Genomic DNA, 23,761 nt, shown 5'->3' on the forward strand with positions numbered 1-23,761 from the left:
TTGCCTACAAACTAGACCTGCCGCCCGCGCTCAGCAATGTGCATCCAACTTTCCATGTATCTAATCTCAAGAAATGTTTAGCTGACGAGAACCTCCACATACCACTTGATGAAGTTCAAGTTGACGAGTCTATGCATTTCGTTGAGAAGCCTGTTGAGATTATGGATCGCGAGGTAAAGCAAACCAAGCGCAGTCGCATCCCTATTGTTAAAGTTCGTTGGCAGTCCAAGCGCGGAGCCGAGTTCACTTGGGAAAGGGAAGATCAGATAAAGATCAAGTACCCGCACCTTTTCTCTGCGCATCCTACTTCGAGATAAATTTCGGGACGAAATTTCTTAAAGTAAGGGAGACTGTGACAACTGCCCAATCCGACCCGACCCAGGTACCCGTTTTCGAATCCGATTCTTTTTATGATTTAAAATTTGATTATTAATCTTTGTAAATTTAACATTTAATAAATCGTATATATATAAATTTTTATAATACTTACTAATAATAATAATTTCCTTTCCGCCGTCTCGCCTTTTTCTCTCTTGTCGCCGTCCCGCCCCTTTGCTTAACCCTTGAGCCTTGAACCCCTTTTTCTCTTAACTCTTTGCTTGTCCTTTGGTTCTTCCCGCCTAAGGATGTCTGCGCAGCTCCACGCGCCAGACTCCTTACAAGGAAGCCTGCGTGAAGACCAGTTGTTCCTGCGACGCGCTAAGGATTGTAGTTCTTCTCGCAGCGCGCTAAGAACGGTAGTTCTTCCCGCGACGCGCTAAGAATTGTAGTTCTTCTCGCAGCGCGCTAAGGATGGTAGTTCTTCTCGCAGCGCGCTAAGAATGGTAGTTCTTCCCGCGACGCGCTAAGGATTTGTAGTTCTTCCCGCGACGCGCTAAGGATTTAAGTTCTTCCCGCGGCGCGCTAAGGTTGTTCTGTCTGCCTTCGCCCTCGCGCGTGCGCTCGAATCTTCTCGCGCTAGACCTTAAGTCTTTTCTTCTGTTTAGGTCAGCCTGTATTCTTTTGAAATATCTTATCTTTAGTTTGAGCTCTTTAGGTCAGTTCCGACATCTGTCCGAAAAGCCACTTTCGGCGCAGCATGCGCACCAATCCTATTGGTTGACAGAAAAAGTGACTGACACAATCTTTTGAAATCTTCTTTTGCATGCCTTGAACAGTGTTTTCTCTGACTCCTCCCATGCTTTATTCTATAACATGTCAGCCCTTTTTCCTGTTCCCCTGCAGCTGCCGGCATATCTTTCCATATCTTTTGCTTTTGGATTCTTATGCTTTTTAATATCTTTTGCTTGATTTAATAAGATCTTTTCCTCTTTTCTAGGGATTGTGTTCCCTAGGGTTTGCCTATAAATATATAGCTATTTTCTTAACACTACACACACTACACTTAAACTCCCCTCTGCTCTCTTCTCCTTGCCCTCTGCCGTTATTCCTCAGCCGCCTCAACTCTCTTGCCTCCGTCTTCTCTTCTGTTCTGCCCAGATCTCGGTAAATATATATATTTTGTTTAAGTAACTTACATATATTCAAGACATAAAAACCAATCGTTAAACCAATAACCTCTTATTTATAGGTTAACTTGTGCTTATTTAAAAGTTGGTTCTTGCATTACCTTTCAACGCACCGTTTACATGTGAGTAATCTCGTACCTAATCCCTTTTTATTTTTAATGTTTTGGGATGTTCATGTGTTCGTACAAACTTGAGTCTTAAACTTGTTTATGAACTTTTGTCGCGCAAAACCCCATGTGTTATGGACGTAGACTTGGCTGTTTATTTGTATGTGTGGATCATTAACCGTCTTGTCGGCCTATTCCGCAGTTTTCATGGATCCATTAGATGAACACGGGAGAACTATCGTTTATGATTTCTCTTTTGTTTACACTTGCACAGTTTTCTTGTTTTTGTGCTCAATTGGGAGCACGGATTGAACTATGAGCTATGATCTAAGGCTTGATCACAATCTGATTACACCCTTGTTGAACACCAGTTATACACATGATGCGCGCAGATATTGTTATCTATTTATATCTATTAAACTTGATTTCTCACCGACACGCAAGTGTTGACGTTTTATTTTAACACATGTTCAGGTTTGCTGTAGCTGTTTCTGGAAGCTTGAGGACACATAGGATGTTTTCTTTTCTTTTGGACCTAGTTTAAAATGTAACAAGACAAGTTTATGTTATTTGAATATTTTGAGTTATGATATGATTTATGTTACTTTATGTCATGTTCTGCGCATGCGCAATGAAATGTATTTATTAAATATTGACACCCAAATAGTGTCGCGAGTAATGAAACAATACGTGGCGCCCCGATGTATAATCCGCCATCGGTCGGGGTGTTACACCCTAGGGGATTCCTCATAATCCAAAGTGCGGGCGTGAAGTTGCTCGTTACGTTTTCTACGCTCGTATTCAGCCACCAAACTTTGTTGTTGCACATGGAGCCACTCTTCAGGAGTCAAGGCTCCTCTGGATATGGAATTACGTCTATGAGATCTCGCCACGTCAGAGTCACCTGAATCATTTTCTAGATCCAACACTGACCGCTTTCGGCGAGTTTCTTCCGTAATCCGTCTGAGATTACCCAAATTAGAACCTTCCGGTGCCGAGGCCCGTCCCATATCTGGGGGGTGGTACCGGTTGGTGCTGTGACGTTCTCTAGGGTAAAACCCCCCAGGTGTTACGTCAATGTTCCGTGACCCTGGAGCTGTGACTCGCTCAAGAGTACGGCCACTTGGAGTCGTGATGCGTGCAAAAACACTAAGACCCGGAGGTGCTTCTGTGTTAGTTACACGTGACTCAGTTGCAGGGGTTCCCGTAGGCCCTTCAGGAAGTTTACTCATATCAAACGAACCAAAAAACCAACGAAAACTATTGCTGTTCTAACACAAATCACGGATGGCGCCAATGAAGAAACACGGATCCACTCCCCAGGTATGGGTCCTGGATCCAATGAGTCCACAGGGTACAATACAATAACTACTACACGATATTAGTGAGGCCCCCTAAAGTCCAGTGACTGGAACCTGCGAAACAAACACCGTGAGTCTTGTTACAGGAAGGACGAGAGGGGGGGGGGTCTTCCTGTAACCACCTTCCGGCGTGAGAATCAGTAACGTTCGTAATAAAGAAAGTACTGAAGTACAGAGACTAAGTGTAGTCAGAATATATGTGGGTGAATGAATACCTCATACCATTTGACAATGTATTTATAGCCGAAGGATGAAGGAATGATGATTGGGGCAGCTGTCCTCTTCTAGAAGATCTCTGATAACCGTCTGGACACGTGTCCTCTTGTGATAGGTTGAGCTATACGTCTCATGTGCATGGGTATAACAACCTGGACACGCGTCACCAAATGATAAGACGGATTGCACCCTGGCCATGTGCACGGTTATAACAATCTGGCCAGGTGTCCCTTATTCATTGGTTAATATGTTATGTGTTCCCCAAGTTAGAATCGTAAACCTTCTTCTAGAGAATACTTGAGTGATGACAGCTGTTCTACTGGCATTGCCTTCCGGTTGTTTAGGCGGACAGATGTCTTGTCCTGCGGATGACTTTTGAGGATGCCAGGATGCTTCCGCGTGTGTTATGAGGACGTTCCTCCTCATTCGTGACGTGCGGGTGACCCGAGTGTCCCGCGGGTGATTTATAAGAGGGTTCTCTATGACCCACGGGTAGTATTTAAGGGTATTTGGGTCTTTTTTGTACCCTACCTCTACAGAGACAGAGAGAGGGAGAGTTACGAAATCAAACAAAAAAATTTATTGCTTAAAGAACCTTATTTTGTTTAAACATACCTCATACCTGTATGGTACGATGTTTTATTAATTTTAATTTTACATTCTTTTAACTAATATCTTTTAAGAATTAATGACCACCCATTTTTCAAAGTGTGTGTGCCGGCCAGCTAAATTATTATGAAAATCAAAAATAAAATCTGAATGGTTTAATTTTTTTTCTATTAACTATTCATATTTTTTTAAAAAGTTATATATTAGATACAAAGGATTATGTTATGTATATAAAAAGTTAAAAACAGTTACACTAATATGATCGTATGATTTATTTTCTTATTTTGAAAAATTAACCAATACAAGTTTAGATTATGTATATGTAAACTAGAGCCTACATGTACATGACGCGCACACGTCTAAGTTTTTACATGTTTAATTCATCTTTTATATTTAAAAACAAAATTAATGATTTATTTACATGTGTGTTGAACTTATTTAATAATCTATTTAAAGAGTCGTGTGTCTTATGTGTATAACGTTTTAGTATATTAAAAAAGACAGAATTACAAATTTTGTCCTTTAAAATAAGACGAATTACGGTTCGTGTCCTTTTCTAAGTTTCCTTGCAGGCGGTGTACTTTAAACTTTTTTTTCCTACAAGTTATGTCCTTTACGCTAACTGGGTTAGAAAAACTCTGTTAAATCCCATCACGTGAGAAGCATGTGAGGGCATTTTTGTCTTTTCACCTGTACCTGCAACTTCTTCTTCTTCAAAATAGAAAAATACCAAAAAACTCGCTGGCCGGACTCGAACCCGCGACCTCAGGCCGGACCAGAGTGTAACACACACACACCAGCCAACTGCGCTGGTGTGTCAGTTGGTTTAACATCGTAAACGTTTTAATATGAACTATGTGTGTACGAGATCAACGAACGAGACCGTGGAAGCCCTGCATATCTCCGGCTAGGTCAAAAACCAGTCAATTCACTCGGTGATCTTGTTCCGTTTACTAATAAAGTAAGTTTTTTTATAACTTATTTAATACTATATTATAGTAACAGATCTGAAATATTTACTGATTCCGGTACAGGTCTACAGTGCTGATCTTCAAACAAGACTCGGAATCACCGCCGGAATATGTATTCTGATCAAGAACATGCCGGAGACAAAATTGTATGTTTCATCGACGGCTGGAATATATAATCGAGCCAAATGCATAAAATTGTATGTTTGAATTCGTCACAGTGAGCTTTATAAAAGCCCTAACATTAATTAAACGAACATAGAACGAATTAATCAATTGCATGGTTAGATTTTATAATCAAATTGGGTTTAGATATGTTTATGTATATATTAAAACGTTTACGATGTTAAACCAACTGACACACCAGCGCAGTTGGCTGGTGTGTGTGTGTGTTACACTCTGGTCCGGCCTGAGGTCGCGGGTTCGAGTTTGGCCAGCGAGTTTTTTGGTATTTTTCTATTTTGAAGAAGAAGAAGAAGTTGCAGGTACAGGTGAAAAGACAAAAATGCCCTCACATGCTTCTCACGTGATGGGATTTAACAGAGTTTTTCTAACCCAGTTAGCGTAAAGGACATAACTTGTAGGAAAAAAAAGTTTAAAGTACACCGCCTGCAAGGAAACTTAGAAAAGGACACGAACCGTAATTCGTCTTATTTTAAAGGACAAAATTTGTAATTTAAAAAATACAAAGTAAAGACCACAAAGACCATAAGCAAATAAATAAATTATTGGGTTTATTTTGTTACTATGTTACCATGATCCCAAACGCAAAAAGTTGGACACCATTGTTGCCGAGTGAAGCTGCCGCAAGCTCAAGGTTACCGAGATGGCCGCAAAAGATTTGTGTCGATAGCGACGTCACGTTGTTCAATAAATAAACTATGATGGCTGGACCTGCTAGCCAAAACAAGCAGTTCAGTTCTACAGACGTCGCCTTTATTAATCGCCTAGACGAAGTTAAACTCGTGTCCGATAGTATCTCCTCCAGTTGTGAGCTCACCGGCTCGGCCGACGGATCACTGTTTTTTGATAAGAAGGGTTCACCGTGTCCGGTTGAACTTGAAGCCATATTGGTGAGTGTAGAGTGAATATTCAGGGCCTCATGATCTTATCATCACCTGTATATATAATTAATGCAATTTTACATAAAAGTTTGTGTATTTTAACAAATTACAGGAACAATCCCTGTTTTTTGCAATTTTAATTTTAGCTATTAGATTATGTGTAATGGAGTGCTTAAAAATAGAAGGATTTTGAACACTTGACGTTACGTCAACTGAGCTGATATTTTCATTTGAGGAATATAGTGATTTGTAGCAATGTTTTTAGACACGAACCGAATGTCGACTCGGACGCCTTATAATTATATATATATATATATATATTATAGGGGATGGTTCAAGAGAGAAGTCATTTTATTACGAGAAGTGCGAGAATTAATTACAACCTTTGATTGTGTTTGATCTAAGGCCTAAATTTAAAATGACAATTTTATAATATTATGAGTTTTAATGGTTTTTAAAACAAAGGGGTAGTTTAGTATTTTTAGTTCTTTATATTACAATCTAAGGGTAAAATTAAAATATAAAGGACAACAACAATGAGAAGGGTGAGAAGGAATCCAGTCTATTGATTTTAAATTTAAATGGCTGAGATTAATTTAATAAATAAAAATTGATGAAAAGGACATGAAGGTAATAAACCATCTTTGTTGATTTTCTCTCTCCACATGCAAGGCATATATCAATTCCCCCATCATTTTAAAATGTCCATAACTTTTTCATATGACATTATTTTTTTAAAAAAAATTCACCATAATAATAAGCGTTTTTTTATCCTTAATATGAATATCATATTGTTATATAAAAATATAAAAAAAATTAATGAGTTTTTTTAATTGTGTCTTTTAGTTGAGTTTCATATGAATTGTAATAAAGATTTTGATCATTATATTTTTCAATTGGTTGTTTCCATTGTTATATTACGTTCAAGTCATTGTGTAATATGTTGTTTCCATTGTGTTTTACGTTTTATATATATTCACCATTGTGTCTTACGTTTTAGGTCATTGTGTTATACATATTCACCATTGTGTCTTACGTTTTAGGTCATTGTGTTATACGTATTCACCATTGTGTTTTACGTTTCAAGTTATTATGTAACATGTATTAATCACTGTGTTTTATATATTAGATAATTTGTTGTTATTTTATCATTATTTTTACATATTATTATTATACAACGGTGTTATTAGTATTTAAAAAAACATAATGATGAGTTGAAAGACACAATGACGAAAAAAAACACAATGATAAACGAAAAGACACAATGGTGTGTGAAAAGACACAATGGTATGCGAAAAGAGACAATGACGAAAAACGACACAATGATAAGCGAAAAGACACAATGGTGTGTGAAAAGACACAATGGTATGCGAAAAGAGACAATGACGAAAAAAGACACAATGATAAGCGAAAAGACACAATGGTGTGCGAAAAGACACAATGACGAAAAAAGACACAATGATAAGCGAAAAGACACAATGGTGTGCGAAAAGACACAATGACGGAAATAGACACAATGATAAACGAAAAGACACAATGGTGTGCGAAAAGACACAATGACGAAAAAAGACACAATGATAAGCGAAAAAAGACAATGGTATGCGAAAAGACACAATGGTGTGCGAAAAGACACAATGATAAGCGAAAAGACACAATGGTGGGCGAAAAGATACAATGGTGTGCGAAAAGACACAATGACGTAATTTTTGTTTTAAATTTTATATAACAAAAATCACACTCATATTAAAGATAAAAAACGATTGTTATTATGATGAAATTTTTTATTAAAAAAAATACCATACGAAAAAGTTATAGACGTTCTAAAATTTTGGGGGTATTAACATGTGCCTTACATGTGGAGAGAGAAAATGTGTACAATTACCTCTATACATTTTTCCTTTTGATCCCTACTTGACACATGTCAATTATTTATGGTTTCTCACACTTTTTATTTTTGTTACCCTTTGTAAAATAACTTAACCCTTATTTAAAATACAATCATACTTGTGAATTATTAACATTTCCAAAAATCACACAAGCAATGAGAGTATCTTTTTTGATGTTTTTTTATGCTTACGTTACATGTACGTTTTATTTTAATTTTAGATTATAATAACATTAACAAATCACACATGTTGAATATTTGCGTTACATTTTTGATTTATTAGTTTATTAATTTTGGTTGGTGACTTTTATATTCAATTTTCTTTAAGATAAGACGATAATTTAGCTCGGTGAAGGTTTTTTTTCTAAACCTAGCAAATTAATTTTTTTCTTTTTGTTATTAACATGTATTATGTGTAGATGTTGCATATATGTGTAAGGATATGCAGACAATGTATTAATCACTTTTTGATCTGTGTAGGTGTATAATGATTTTGTGTATAAATAAAATTAGTATGAATCAAAATACTATGTGTAGGTGTATAATAATCTGTGTATGCATTATATTTATGTATGTCGGGATATGCTGACAGTGTATATATTATTAACATGTATGTTTACAATATGATGCAACAAAATGCTATGTGTAGGTGTTATGTGTAGGGATGTACGAACAATGAATATATTGTGAGATGTCTAGGTGTTGTATATAATGTGTGTAGGATATGATGGATAATATGATGATTTGTGTAGGAGTTTCAAAATGACAATACCAAATTCTTTATATTTGGCATACATAAATGATGAAAGTATGTGAAAGTGTCGAAGGATCGTAAATATATAAGATAAGAAAGTTAAAGGGGTTGTGAGATAACATACTTCTTTTTTATATTGTCAATGTGTGTGTAGGAATTTAGCTAACGTGTAGAAGATTTTTCTTGTAAGTGTTTAAGAATGATCATAAATAAATTAATTATGAAATTAGTCGATTTATGTAATTATTTGGTATTAAGCTGGAGGTGAATGGTAAATGGTATTTTAATAAATAAGCGGATTAGTTTGATAGACTTTTTAAACATGGAAAGAAATCCTATTAATGAAAATATTAGTAGTTGAATTCAAAATTTTGTATTTAAAATAAACATAAATATTAAATAAAGAAAATAAAAAATTTTGACGTGAAAGAAGAAAGAAGATTTATTGAATCCAAAACTAACAAGATTTATTGAATCCAAAATTAGTTTGTGTTACTTATTTACAAACTGGCAGAGAAATAAATAAAATAAATATTTTAGTTAAATTAAAACTTTTAGAAATCATTAGTAGTTACCAAAATAACAACATTGAAATATTTACCATTATATCCTTGCATATAATTAAATGATAAAAGGAAAAGAAAAGGTATGATTGGTTAGTTGGACTTCTCGTAATAAAATGTCTTCTCCCATGAACTTAAACAGGTATATATATATACACACACACTAGTTTTTATCCCCCGTATTACGAGGGCTGTTTTATATTATTTGTTTAAATATTTATTTTTTTTGAATTTTTATTATTTTATCGTATGAAAGTTAATAATATACTTATGGTTTGATGAAAAATTGTTTCACAAATAAATGAGATGTTATAATCCGTTTAAAAGCTATATGGGTTTGATGAGACCCAAGACCTATTTAATTTTTTTACTATAAAATTGGTTTTTTAATTATAAATAATATAAATATTTTTTAAATAAATCAGATATTAATTTTTAGTATATCCCTACTTTATAGGATCTTTATATCAAATATTTGGTGAGATTAGTTTTTAATTTAATGAGATGTTATAACCCGTTTAACAAATATATGGGTTTAATGAGACCCATACCCATGAATTCGTGTCAAATGCATGAGAGACCTCCATTTAAAAATTAAACAAATCTGGTAACTTTAAAAAAAGGGGGAGCGACCACATCGCGACACGTAAGATTTTTATGGTTTCGTTTATATATATTATAGATATACATATAAAATTCATATACATATAGAAAATAATAATGAAAAGCACACATTTTCCAATGGTACTTTTTTTAGTGATGGGCTTGCACCTTCTAAGACGGCTCGCTATGGGTTGCGTTGGGTGAGATGACGAGCGTCGTTGGGCGCTCAACACCACCAATAGGCGCCCTTGGTGGTCGGGCACCGTCTTGCCCATCAACCCAACGACCGGCGCGGTTAGGTGTGGAGGTGGGCCCCCCTCTCACACACACATACATATATATATATATGGGCGTCTTTGGGGGTATTAAATCACAACGGGACATTATTGGTTGAGACTTTGATGCCCTCGATACTTACGTGGCGCTGACGTGTCATGGTGAAGGGGCTTCGAAGCCCACACCATAGAGGATAGCCTAATACTCTTATATATGATTGATTTGTATATGTTAATTGTCGGCATTGAGGCTTTGACTCAATGGTACTCCGTATTAGGCTTTTCTTATTTACCGGGGCTAGTTTTTTTTCTATTTTTTTATGAGTATGTTATTTTTATTCTTAGATTTCTAATAAGCTAACACCATAGTTTTTCGGTTAGTTTGGATCGAATCAAGTCGGGTCAAGTAATAAAAATTCAGTAGCATATGATGACATCAACACAGTACGGAATAAATATATATTACAAGGGGCTAAAGTTTGGCCGGATTTTTTTTACAAGTTACGTCTTTTTTTTATGATTTCGGGTTTAGGGTTTCGGGTTTTGAGTTTAATTTGTAATATATATATATATACACACACTATTAAAATTCAAAAAAAGATAGAGTAAAGTGTCATTTAAGTCCTTGTGGTTTGACAAATATTGCGAATTTAGTCTAAAAAATTTATTTTTTACATATGGACCCTTCACGTTTCCCAGTTCTTGCCAATTACATCCAAATCACTAACCCCGTTAAATTTTATCGTTAAGTCAGGGGTAGACATGTATTTTCACCATTTCTTTATTATAATACGTATTTTAGTGAATTGCGGTTTTCGTCCCTTTGGTTTGTCAAAATCTGCAATTTTAGCCCAGTAGTTTCAAATTTGCAATTTTCTTTCTTATGGTTTCATTTCACTTGCAATTAAACCCGAATTTATTAACCTTGTTAAGTCATGTCGTTAACCCATTTGTGTGCCCCTCATGTGACGATCAATTTTGTATTTTTTCTCTCCAAATAAACCTCAGCCCCAATTCGCAACCCCCTCACGTGAGGGGCTGGGGTGTATTTGGGGAAAAAGGAAAAAAGAAGGAACAAAATTGCCCCTCACATGAAGGGCACACTGATGGGTTTAACAACTAAACTTAACGAGATTACGGAATTCGAGTTTAATTGCAAGTGAAATGAAACCATAGGGAAGAAAATTGAAAACTTAAAACTATTGGACTAAAACCGCAGATTTGGACAAACCATAAGGACGAAAACCGCAGTTCACTGAAATAAGTATTATAATAAAGAAATAGTGAAAAGACATGTCTACCCCTGACTTAACGATAAAATTTAACGGGGTTAGTGATTTGGGTGTAATTGGCAAGAACTGAGAAACGTGGAGGGTCCATATGCAAAAAATAAACTTTTTGGACTAAATTCGCATTATTTGCCAAACCACAAGGACTAAAATGGCAATTTACTCAAAAATATATTATAAATATTTACAATTTTAATTTGATATATATATTGGAGACTATTAAGTGAAAAAAATGTTATATGGACTAATATGTATATAAATATTGTTAAGAGCTAATAGTAATTGATCTAATAAGTTTCCGAAAGGGTGTATATTTAATAAAAATTGTATAAATGGAGTACGTTTAGCAGCACCCAATTAACAAACGTCGATAAAATAACATTAATGTATACTCTCATAAATGTTTTAGATGGATTTAATGACATTTAAAATAAAAGTTTTACATAACTCTTTACAGAAGAATAATGACAAACTAGCTAGGAACTTTATTTCATAATCATTTTCAGTTGATTAACTTACAAATAAACAAAATCAAACATGAAAAATAAACAATATATAATTAATTAAAACAATTAAACAGAAATAATTATTGGAAAATGGATAATTAAAAGACGTACATGATTAAAATTAGAAAAAGACATTTAATTATTTGGCGAAAGAAAAATATAAGAAGATGAGTCATATCCACATTCTGGATCGAACACACAACGTCACTAAAGGAAAATAGCAACTTTACCACTAAGACATTAACATACTTTGTCTTTAGTTTTCGTTGCTTTTCTAATGGAATCATTTTTAAAATATCTATGACAATGGGTTCATTCGATTTTCGGTAACATTTTTCACATATAAAAACCAAAAAACTATGGGTTTACTTGACCCGATCTCTTGTAAATAGCTCTGCCCATGCTTCTTTGATGTATACCATGGATCGATGTAGGTGACGTGATGGAGGTTTAGGAGATTTGTAATTTGCCAATTTACCACTAATAATGTTATTAATTGCTCTTTCAGTTTTAAACAATTGTTTTTCATTTTTATGTAAAGATAACTCATAATTTATAAGCCATTTGAAGCTCAAAAAGACCAAGTGTTGAGTTATAAACCACGTATTTATTTTGTCTTTATTTAGGAGTAAATTCTCATTTTATAGTGTTGGATTTAATGGTCGGTTCGGGTCAAGTCAACGCGACCGACCCGATGTGACCCGATATGAGTTACACCGGGGGTAACGAAATGTAAACCCACTTAAACGTTAACGTTAACTGGGCCCGATACTATCACGTAAAAGAAAAAGTTGGTGGATTAGGCTTTGTTTTAACATTTGGGCTTAAAGCCCAATAGGGTTTAATTGTTAAACCCTAAATATGTTCCCTATAAATAGATTAATATTATTCTATTTATGGGAACAATTAAAACCATCAAACCCTAGCTGCCACTATTAATCCGGTGCCGTTTTCCGGCCAACCGGTTTTCCGGCGAGTCGATTCCGGCCATCACTCACTCATTACAGCCGTCCCCTGGTCACCACAACCACCACCGACGTCCTATACGAGTTGTTGGTGGGTATTTTGGTTCAGCCGCAAGCTGTAGCGAATTTCCGGCGACCTGGTTACTTTTCCGGCGAGCCCGATTTTCGGCCACATTCTTCGCTGCTGCTGCTGTGCACTGAGTGTAGCTGTTGTCCGACGCCATCCACTGCCGTTCGACACCACTAATCATCGTCCAGCGCCGTCCGCAGCCATCTGACGCCGTACGCCGCCGTGCAGCCACCGTCGGTTGCCTTAGCATCGCCGTTTGGACTGGATCTTGCTTGATTGTGTCACCCTCTAGCTTATCTCGTTACTCCTCGGTGTCTTCCCGGTTTCGATAACCGAGGTATATCGAAAACTATCTATGGTTGTTTATTTTCGTTTATCGTGCTCGTATTGTTGTGATCGGATCCGAATTCGGGTTTCCGTTTATGGTTCATTTAAATCGTTTATATTCCGCTGCGTTTTTTAACTCGTTTTATATATTTGTATACTAATATTGATTAATATATATTGAAACGAAATAATTAACTAAAACGGGTTTAAAATTCTTGACCGTTTTCGTTTCGAACCACCGTTGAAACCCAACAGTGGTATCAGAGCCGCGGTTACAACGTACGAGTCGATTCCGGTTCATTTAAAACCGGATCTACATCTTAAACTTTAAATCGTTTAAAGTTTATAGATCTAGATTTATTTTCGGGTGATTTTAAGTTGGTCAAAGTTTTGTTTATTTTATTTGACCAAGTCAAAACGACCCGAAATTCGTTTATTTTGAATATGTAAATCTGGCCCCGACCTATGTTTGTTTGGTTGTGTTTGGTGTTTGAGCTTGTTTTGGCCATATGGTTGGTTCAAAAGTTGTAAACGGTTATTATTTATTTTTTCGGTTTTCTTTTGGCCATAAAGATGGTTCAAATTTGTAATAGGGCAAATAAATGTTAGTTTATAAATTTGTAATTAAGAAGACGCGAAGATAACCGAGGACGAGCCCAAGGATTTTTGGAGTTAGTGGGAGTTCAGGCAAGATGACGGGATGCACGAAGAAGTCCATCCTTGTGGTTGTTTTGTGTTGTGAACCCCTTGACCCGATCGGTCTCCCTAATTGGCGCTAGCGAGGCCGATCACCTTTTGGCCATAAGGATTTACATATTATTATTATTATTTGCTATTTTGATTGCTTGGATTGATTATAATAGGATTATAATATCACCAATCTACTACCAAATAAATTTGAAAATAAACATTTTATTAACCGATTTTGTTTTGTAAATTAAAAACGTTTTGATTTCCAAAACTAATAACTTAATAGATTTTCTATTAACTTAAAATTGGTTAGTCATATCGCGACAAACTTAGTTTTTAATAGGTTATTTAAAACTAAGTGTTCTGAGAGATGAAAGGGTTCATCTATTCGTCCCGGTAATAAGTACAGTAAAATTTGACTTTTACTCTATGTGGTAATTTTAAAATTAATCCTAATTTAAAACCAATAGTTTATGCTAATCCTACTACAAGTCACACTTGAGGCATACTGTGAAATTTCGAGTGTTTGGAGCTACAGCACCGCACTTGTTTTCTAGCCTATCCCATCAAAGTGAAAGCGCTTCGTTGACACATCCGGCTCTTTCACACATCACGGTACTAGGAAAACTATTACTTTACTCTCCTGTTACGTGCTAAAGCTGTCTGGAGACATAAAGTGGACAAAGATGAGGCTAAACGTATCTATACAGACAATCGTTGTCTCTATAGGCCTCATAACAGAGAGTTGTGCTCTATTCACAATTGACAATCGTTGTCAGTCTGCCTAACCACTTATTAATGTTGTGTGCTACAGCTGCCTTTAATAACTGGAAGCCAGATTCTCATACTCCTAATTAATTAATGTTATTGGGTCATTAATAATAGGACTACAACGTCGAAAATACTAATTAAATTTACTTTTGCTTAATTAATCAGATGTCGTCAAACGAAATTTCACCCTACACCCTTAAGACTATCCTTGAGAAGGATAAACTGAACGGTACCAACTTCATCGAATGGCACCGCAACTTAATACTTGTTCTCACCATGGCAAAACGCCTGTATGTTCTCGATGGACCTGTTCCAACCGATCCTGAAAACAACACAGCCGCTGCACGAAAAGTTCTTGACAAGCATAAGGACGACTCGGCTGAGGTCTCCTGTATTATGCTAGCCACCATGACTTCTGAGCTTGCTAAAGGCTTGGAAGACTTTGGTGCCTATGAGATGCTTGAGCAACTCAAGGGCATGTTCCAGAAACAAGCCCGTCAAGAACGTTTCGACACCATGAAACAACTCATCAGTTGCAAGATGGCAGAGGGGTCTCCCGTCAGTGCGCATGTTCTTAAGATGAAGGGTCACATCGATCAGCTCAAGAAACTTGATTATCCCATGCCTGATGAGATGGCATCTGATTTCATTCTCAACTCTCTCCCCAACTCATACGACCAGTTCGTAATGAATTTCAACATGAATGGTTGGGTGAAGACAATGCCGGAGCTTCATAACATGCTCAAGACGGCTGAGATGAACATTCCTTCTAGGACCAATCAAGTTCTGATGATTCGATCTGCTGGTGTCAAAAAGCCAAAACCAAAGAATCGGGGTTTTAAGGGAAAATGCAAGAAGAAAGTTACTGTTGCTGCCAATGTTGCCACCAACACTAACAAGGTAGTTGCAAAGGAAAAGCCGCAGCCCTTTGAGGAGCGCAAGTGCTACAAATGCAACCAAATGGGGCACTGGATGAGAAACTGCCCCGGGTACCTTGCTGAGATCAAGAAGAAGAGAGCCAATGGTGAAGGCTCTTCTGGAGGTATTTCCATATACGTTATTGAACTTTTCACTGTCTCTAGCAACACATGGGTATTTGATACCGGATGTGGTTACTACATCGTTAATGTCTTGTAGGAGCCTGAGAAGTAGATGAAACTGAATAAAGGCAGCATGGAACTCATCGTTGGAGATGGGAAGAGAGTACCAGTTCTGGCAACTGGAGTATTTCATTTTACTTGTCCATCTGGCCTAGTTTTTCCTTTAAATAATTGTTTGTATGCTCCTGGCTTGACCAGAAACATCATTTCAGTTTCGTTGTTATTTGAACAGGGATTTAAGTATGTTCTTAATGGCATGGCTATTTCTGCTTACTTAAATGATATCTTTTATTTTGAGGCTAAACCTCGAAATGGTATTTATGAGATTGATGTTCAACCTGACAATAACGTATATCATCTTTCAAAATGTATCAAGACTAGCATCAATGATACTTTTCTATGGCATTGCCGACTTGGCCATATAAGCAAGGCAAGAGTTAAAAGACTCCAATCCGAAGGGATTATTGAATCCACAGGACCGGACTCTTTTGACGATTGTGAATCTTGCTTAGCTGGCAAACTCGCCAAAGACTCCTTCACTAATAAAAGTGAACGAGCAAGTGATCTGTTAGGACTCATACATACTGATGTATGTGGACCTTTCAGAACCATGACTAGAAACCATGAAAGATACTTCGTTTCTTTTATCGACGATTATAGTCGATACGCTTATGTGTATCTTATGAAACACAAGTACGAAACTTTTGAAAAGTTCAAAGAGTTTCAAAGCGAAGTGGAAAAACATCTTGATAAAACCATTAAGATACTTCGATCAGATCGAGGTGGAGAGTATCTCAGCTCAGAGTTCATCACTCATCTAAAAGAGTATGGAATTGTTTCACAGCTCACTCCACCTGGCACACCCCAACTTAATGGCGTGAGCGAGAGGAGAAATCGAACTTTGCTAAACATGGTTCGATCGATGATGTGTAGAACCAACTTGCCTCACTCCTTTTGGGGATACGCCCTTATGACCGCCGCCCGCATTGTCAATCTAGCTCCAACTAAGAATATAGACAAAACACCATATGAGATATGGCATAAGGGAAAGAAGCTCAAATTGTCTTATCTTAGAGTATGGGCATGTGATGCTTATATCACGAGTGAGTCTGATGACAAACTTGATCCCCGCGGCGAAAAAGTTATTTTCGTCGGATACTATTATAAAAGCGGTTATTACTTCTTTCATCCTGATACAAACACGATTTCTGTCAGGAGGAAATGCCACTTCCTTGAGAAGAAATTTCTCAATCGAGGAACTGGAGATAACATTGTCGATCTTGAAGAAATTCAAGATCCACAACCAACCGCAGAAGAAGTTGGAGAGTCTGATCAACAAGTTGTTGTTGCTGATACATCAGACGTGAACACAAGTGTTCGCAGAAGTAGTAGGACTCCCGTACCAAATTCTAGATACTTATGTCATCTAGATGGTCCCGAAGTCTTATTAGTAGCCGAGTTTGGGGACGAGCCTACTAACTACAAATCTGTTATCTTGGATCCAGAATCCAAGAAATGGCAAGATGCCATGAACACAGAGATGCAATCCATGCATGATAACCAAGTTTGGAACTTGGTTGAGCTACCCCCCGATAGTCGGACAGTAGGGAGCAAATGGATTTTCAAGAAGAAAACCGACATGCATGGAAATGTGCAAACCTACAAGGCACGGCTAGTCGCGAAAGGTTTCACTCAAACTCAAGGTGTTCACTATGATGAAACTTTTTCGCCCGTTGCCATGACCAAGTCAATTAGGATATTGCTTGCTATTGCTGCATACTATGATTATGAGATATGGCAAATGGATGTCAAAACCGCTTTCCTTAATGGACATCTTTCTGAAGATGTTTATATGGTTCAGCTTGAAGGTTTTGTCGATCCAAAATATCCTAATAAGGTTTGCAAATTGAACAAGTCCATTTATGGACTTAAGCAGGCATCTCGAAGCTGGAATCTTCACTTTGACGAGAAAATCAAAGAGTTTGATTTTGTCAAGAATGAAGATGAACCTTGTTTTTACAGAAAGGCTAGTGGGAGCACTATATCATTCCTCATCTTGTATGTGGATGACATACTGATCATTGGAAACAACATTCCTATGCTTAAGGAAGTTAAGCAATGGTTGGAATCTTGTTTTGCAATGAAAGATCTTGGAGAAGCCACATATATTCTGGGAATAAAGATCTATAGAGATAGATGATTCTAGGGCTTAGTCAAAGTACTTACATAGACAAAGTAATGACACGCTTCTCGATGGAAAACTCCAAGAAAGGAGCTGTTCCAATGACTAAAGGAACCGTGTTGAGCAAATCGCAATCTCCGGCAACGGACATTGAATCTAAATGTATGCAAGCAATTCCATATGCTTCTGCGGTTGGCTATATCATGTATGCTATGTTGTGTACTAGACCTAACGTCTCGTATGCCTTGAGCATGACCAGTCGTTTTCAACAGAGTCCTGGCATTGCCCATTAGACTGCTGTTAAAAACATTTTAAGGTACTTGAATAGGACCAAAGACATGTTCTTGGTGTTTGGGGGAGTGGAAGAGGAGCTCACTGTAAAGTGTTACACTGATGCTAGCTTCCAGACTTACCGAGATGATTCTCGCTCACAGTCGGGTTTCGTTTTCACTCTCAATGGAGGAGCTATTTATTGGAAGAGCTCCAAGAAGAGTGTGGTAGCGGATTCTACCACCGAATCCGAATATATAGCTGCATCAGATGCTGCTAAGGAGGCTGCTTGGATGAAGAAGTTCATCACCGATCTCGATGTGGTTCCGAGTATTCACAAACCAATCGAGATATTCTGTGATAACACAGGTGCTATTGCTCAAGCCAAAGAGCCAAGGTCTCATCACAGAACCAAGCACATTCTAAGGAAGTTCCATCTTATTCGGGAAATATTGGAACGAGGTGACATCGTGATAAGCAAAGTAGACATAGTGAAGTGTTGAATAACACACTTATATTTTCTTACAATTTTATAATGTTTTAATGATTTAATATCAAATTTATGTAAGTTTAGGGGGTTAAGTGCAAAGTTTTACAAAATTGAAATGTTTTGTGAAGGTTATGGAAAGATGTGGAAAAAAGGCAAGAAAAAGAGAACTTGGAGGGTTTAAGTGTCAAAGTTTCAAAGTTTAATCAAGGCCCGACCCAAGCCCACATCTTAAAAGCCTTATATTAAATTATATTATGATAATAACAAGGAAAATCTGCCATTATTCATCCAATATACCTGAAATCAAAGAAGCCAAAACCCTAACATAGGGTTGCGATCGGAACAGCAGCCGCCGGCCAAAGAAGAAAGAAAAAAGGAAGAAGCAAGGCGGCTGTGGTCTTTTGGCGGCTGGAGAAGGAAGAAGGAAGCTTGGGGCTGCTGCTAGGGACTTTATATATCATCAATATCAGCCATATTACTTAAGTAATCATCTATAAACTTTACTTTATGTTCAAGAACCCTAACTCTATTGATTTGGTCTTTTGATTTGAATTGTTTTGCAATTGTTTGATAGTTTGCCTTGTTATTGATTGAGTTTGGATCTTGAATGAGTTTTATAATGTTTATGATGATGTTTATGGTGTTTTTCTTGAGTATGCATGGCTGTCCAAAATCTATGTTAGGCTAAACTTGTTTGTTCTACCTAGGATAGATGATTGTTGAATGGTTTTAACTTGTTTAATGGATTGTTAATGTTCAAGACTTAAATTATTGATGTAAAGTTTAACTAAACCATAAATTAGATTGTGTGTGATGGCTGTGTTTTATTTGTTATTACTTATAATCCTCTTGCATTAGTTAATTGAATCGGTTTTGATTAATTGATTGCTTGTAAAGCTCTTTACTTGGTGTTTTGGGTTTATTTGCGGGAAGTACAACCGTAGGGATAAGTGGGTAATATATCATCTAAAATCAGTTAAAATACACCTTCTTTGAGACCGAGAGGTGATAAGAAGTAATATCGTCTCATTGCTTTTACTTGTTAGAATTAAGACCGCGCGAGAGCGGGTTTTTGTCTTGTCAAGTTTGAGTGTTTATGTGCAATTAGTTGGTTTAATTTGGGTTAAGTTAAATTTTTCCTCTATCCTTGGTTGCGTAGTATTCGTCTCCATTAGGATAGTGTGTCGAGGAGACCGAGAGGAGAGTCGATATTTGAACACGTTAATAATTGTTTTTCCGGTTTGTTCTTTAAAAATCAACTAAAATAAGTTAAAGTTTGTTAGAGAGACTGAGAGGTAATTTGACTTTCTTAAACAAGTTTTGGTCGTGTCATCTTTTATAACCGGTGTCTTGAATATTTTCAATCCGTTGTCTTGTTATTTCTGTCAACATGATTCATTCCTAGGTAGACGTTTTTACATATTGAATTTAAATCAAAGTTTTCTAAAAGTGTTTTGTCAAACGTTTTCGTTTAGTTAAATTAATTTAAATAGTTAAATAAAATCTTAAAAATTAAATAAATATTATTTTGGTAAGTCTTAGTTAGAGTTTTCTTAATCATAAACGTTTTCACGTGTCTTTGAGTTCGACATCCGGACTTCCTTGATGCTATACTATTTATGATCGGTACACTTGCCGGTTTTGTTTGGTTTCTATAGGATTTTCGTTTTTATAAATTTAAAGCTTAATTGTGATTCGTTCTTTATTTATATTATACATTTTCACACATCACATAGATCAAAATCTAGCTGACCCGTTCACTAAGCCGATGACTCAGGACAAGCATGATCAGCATAGAGATGCTATCGGGCTTAGACTTGCTAGTTGTTTATTTTGATTTAGTATTTGGATGTATGAACGTTTAATCAGTTGTACTTCTCTGTTCACTTTTGATTTAATGGTTAAATGCAAACGTTGAATAATACAACTGTGTTCATTTTAATACGTTTAATCCGTGAATATTGTATTCTAAATTATCCGTAGTCGGTCAGACTCGTGGGAGCGATTCTGAATTAAGACTATTCTGACTTTGGACTCAAGCAGTTGACTTCCAAACTCACAGACCTTATTTTGAATGACGTTGGATGTAACTCGCACCAAATCATCTTCATGGATCTTGATCATAAGATGTTTTGATAATAGTATGCTCATTTAGTATCCTTAGACCTGAGATACATATTAGAACTTTCGTTTACCGAGGAATATTCTTTGATCATGTCAACCGCTGTTGCGTAACTGCCAGCCATAAAGGCATTGGTTGGGAATGTTCTGGAGTTCAGTGGGAGTTGTATGTAGTCAAGATGGGATTCTGTACTCTTACATTAAAATGTAACAGTTAGACATATTGGCGCCCTCGTTGATTCAAACTGGTAAAGTGTGAGGCCTCACCCAAACTAACTGTGTGTTTGATTAGACCACTTTGACTCTATATCGAGAATTACAATAATTGAACGCCATATGAGATTGATTTGATCCATGTCTCATTGTTCAATTAACGTCTTATACAGAAAGGATAGATGACAACGATTACTATAAATTTATTATCTTGCAATAAGGTATTCCAAGATACTTTGGTTATGGATTTAAAATGTCATATTCGGTTGGGGACAGCTGTGTGTAGCTAGAACGCCTCTGGCTGTTAGCGTTGTGATACTTGACCCAAATCCGTCCAAGTGGGAGACTGTTGGATTTAATGGTCGGTTCGGGTCAAGTCAACGCGACCGACCCGATGTGACCCGATATGAGTTACACCGGGGGTAACGAAATGTAAACCCACTTAAACATTAACGTTAACTGGGCCCGACACTATCACGTAAAAGAAAAAGTTGGTGGATTAGGCTTTGTTTTAGCATTTGGGCTTAAAGCCCAATGGGGTTTAATTGTTAAACCCTAAATATGTTCCCTATAAATAGATTAATATTATTCTATTTATGGGAACACTTAAAACCATCAAACACTAGCTGCCACTATTAATCCGGCGCCGTTTTCCGGCCAACCGGTTTTCCGGCAAGTCGATTCCGGCCATCACTCACTCAATACAGCCGTCCCCTGGTCACCACAACCACCACCGACGTCCTATACGAGTTGTTGGTGGGTATTTTGGTTCAGCCGCAAGCTGTAGCGAATTTTCGGCGACCTGGTTACTTTTCTGGCGAGCCCGATTTTTCGGCGAGCCCCTTTTCCGGCCACATTCTTCACTGCTGCTGCTGTGCACTGAGTGTAGCTGCTGTCCGACGCCATCCACTGCCGTTCGACACCACTAATCATCGTCCAGCGCCGTCCGCAGCCATTCGACGACGTCTGCCGCCGTGCAGCCACCGTCGGTTGCCTTAGCATCGCCGTTTGGACTGGATCTTGCTTGATTGTGTCACCCTCTAGCTTATCTCGTTACTCCTCGGTGTCTTCCCGGTTTCGATAACCGAGGTATATCGAAAACTATCTATGGATTTATTTTCGTTTATCGTACTCGTATTGTTGTGATCGGATCCGGGTTCGGGTTTCCGTTTATGGTTCATTTAAATCGTTTATATTCCGCTGCGTTTTTATAACTCGTTTTATATATTTGTATATTAATATTGATTAATATATATTGAAACGAAATAATTAACTAAAACGGGTTTAAAATTCTTGACCGTTTTCGTTTCGAACCACCGTTGAAACCCAACATATAGTTGTAATAACGTTTAGATAATGATGTTCGGGCATAAACAATATTAAAGTTGATAATTTCATAAACGACACTTAGCACACCACGAACAAGAACGTGACCTAGTTAGCAAGACCATTCATGGGTGGGTCACGCAGATTATAACGTCGATCTGCGGGTGTTTTTAAGAGGCATTTCTGTTGAGATGGACCTCTAAGGACTTAAGTTGTGTGTGTCTCTTTTGACGTTTTTATCTCATTTTCTTCTGCAATTTTTGTGGACATGACTTTCATTTTTAGCCCGCAATGTTTTTATAACCAGACCAGCTATCATACCGGATGTCTGACTAGTTCATATGGTCAATACGCTAGTTATATATATTGAGAAACGTTAGGGCTCGGGTCTCAAATTTAGAAAAATAAATAAACTATAGGTCATGTATGTATAGAGTATATTTATTAAATACACGTATACAACTGAAGTGCGATTGTCGTTTACTGCTAAGAGACCCATATTACTAGCCTAGTAGGAATGAGCACATTCGGTACCGGTATCGAAATCAGTACTGAATTGGTTCCGTCATTACCGAATCGGTACCAAAGTTTTGAGTTTGGGTATCGGTACAGTACTAGTATTTACTGAATTTTACCTTAAATGCCGGTACCGTCATGATACCGTACCAGTACCGTAACAGAGAATATACGCTTTTCAGGATTAAGATTTCAGTACCGGTACCCATCTCATTTCTACATATTAGTGATTACTAGGTTAGAGAAGTGTGTTGCATGAGTTGAACAAAGAAAAAAGTTAGATCATAATTTATTATTTTAATCAACATTTTGCATGCATTATAATTTGACCGTTTAAATCTCTAATTTGTCCAATCTGTGTGAAGTGTCATTGCTTGTTGGTGTAAGGTACCACGAATTTATGCCTTATCGACTCGTGATTTGTTGGAACTTTACAAGTATTCGTCTATGCCATCCCGAGAAGATAAGGCATTTCACGCGGTTTGTCTCACTGTAATTTGGTACCTTTGGATGGTGAGAAACTCTCTGGTGTTCGAAAGGAAACCGACACAGTTGAATCACATAATAAGTGAGATTAAAGCGTTAAACTTTTTATGGGTGAGCAGTAGATCTATGTCACACACCGTCTTAGGGCCTAGGCGTGTGACCAATAGTTGATATATGTTTTGTAAATATATCAGAGTCGTAGTTAATTTTAGCGGAAATCTTCTTGGATATTAAAAATCCAAGGGCTTGCAAATAAAATATTAATTTGTTATGAAATCTTCTCGGATAGTGAATATCCAAGTGTTTGATTTTTAAATTTTTGGTAAACCAGTTTATAATATTTTATTAATTAAAAACTGAGTCATCTCTACCTTACAAGCATTTAATTCCATGAGTGATTTTAATCCTTGCTACATGTACTTTACTTGTTTTTTCTGAAATGTTGGGAAAAATTTGTCAGCCATATGCTGGTGAACACGTTGACACAAAATATTTTATTACTTAATTATCCCCTCGAGACATAACT

The 23,761-nt window shown here is 36.9% G+C and overlaps 1 protein-coding gene across 1 annotated transcript in view; it reads right to left on the minus strand.

Annotated features, from left to right (window-relative positions):
- LOC143567173 (protein DETOXIFICATION 40-like) overlaps nt 1-5,886 on the minus strand; it is a 30,373-nt gene extending 24,487 nt beyond the window's left edge. The window contains exon 1 of the mRNA XM_077053648.1: nt 5,524-5,886. Within this exon, the coding sequence (XP_076909763.1) occupies nt 5,524-5,838 (315 nt within the window). The 5' untranslated portion in view covers nt 5,839-5,886. The remainder of the gene's footprint in view (nt 1-5,523) is intronic.
- Between the last annotated feature and the right edge of the window lie 17,875 nt (nt 5,887-23,761).

This window comes from Bidens hawaiensis, unplaced genomic scaffold, assembly GCF_021521415.1.
Source record: "Bidens hawaiensis isolate Kalapana, Puna unplaced genomic scaffold, B.hawaiensis_p1.1 tig00023229_1, whole genome shotgun sequence".
Taxonomy (NCBI): Eukaryota; Viridiplantae; Streptophyta; class Magnoliopsida; order Asterales; family Asteraceae; genus Bidens; species Bidens hawaiensis.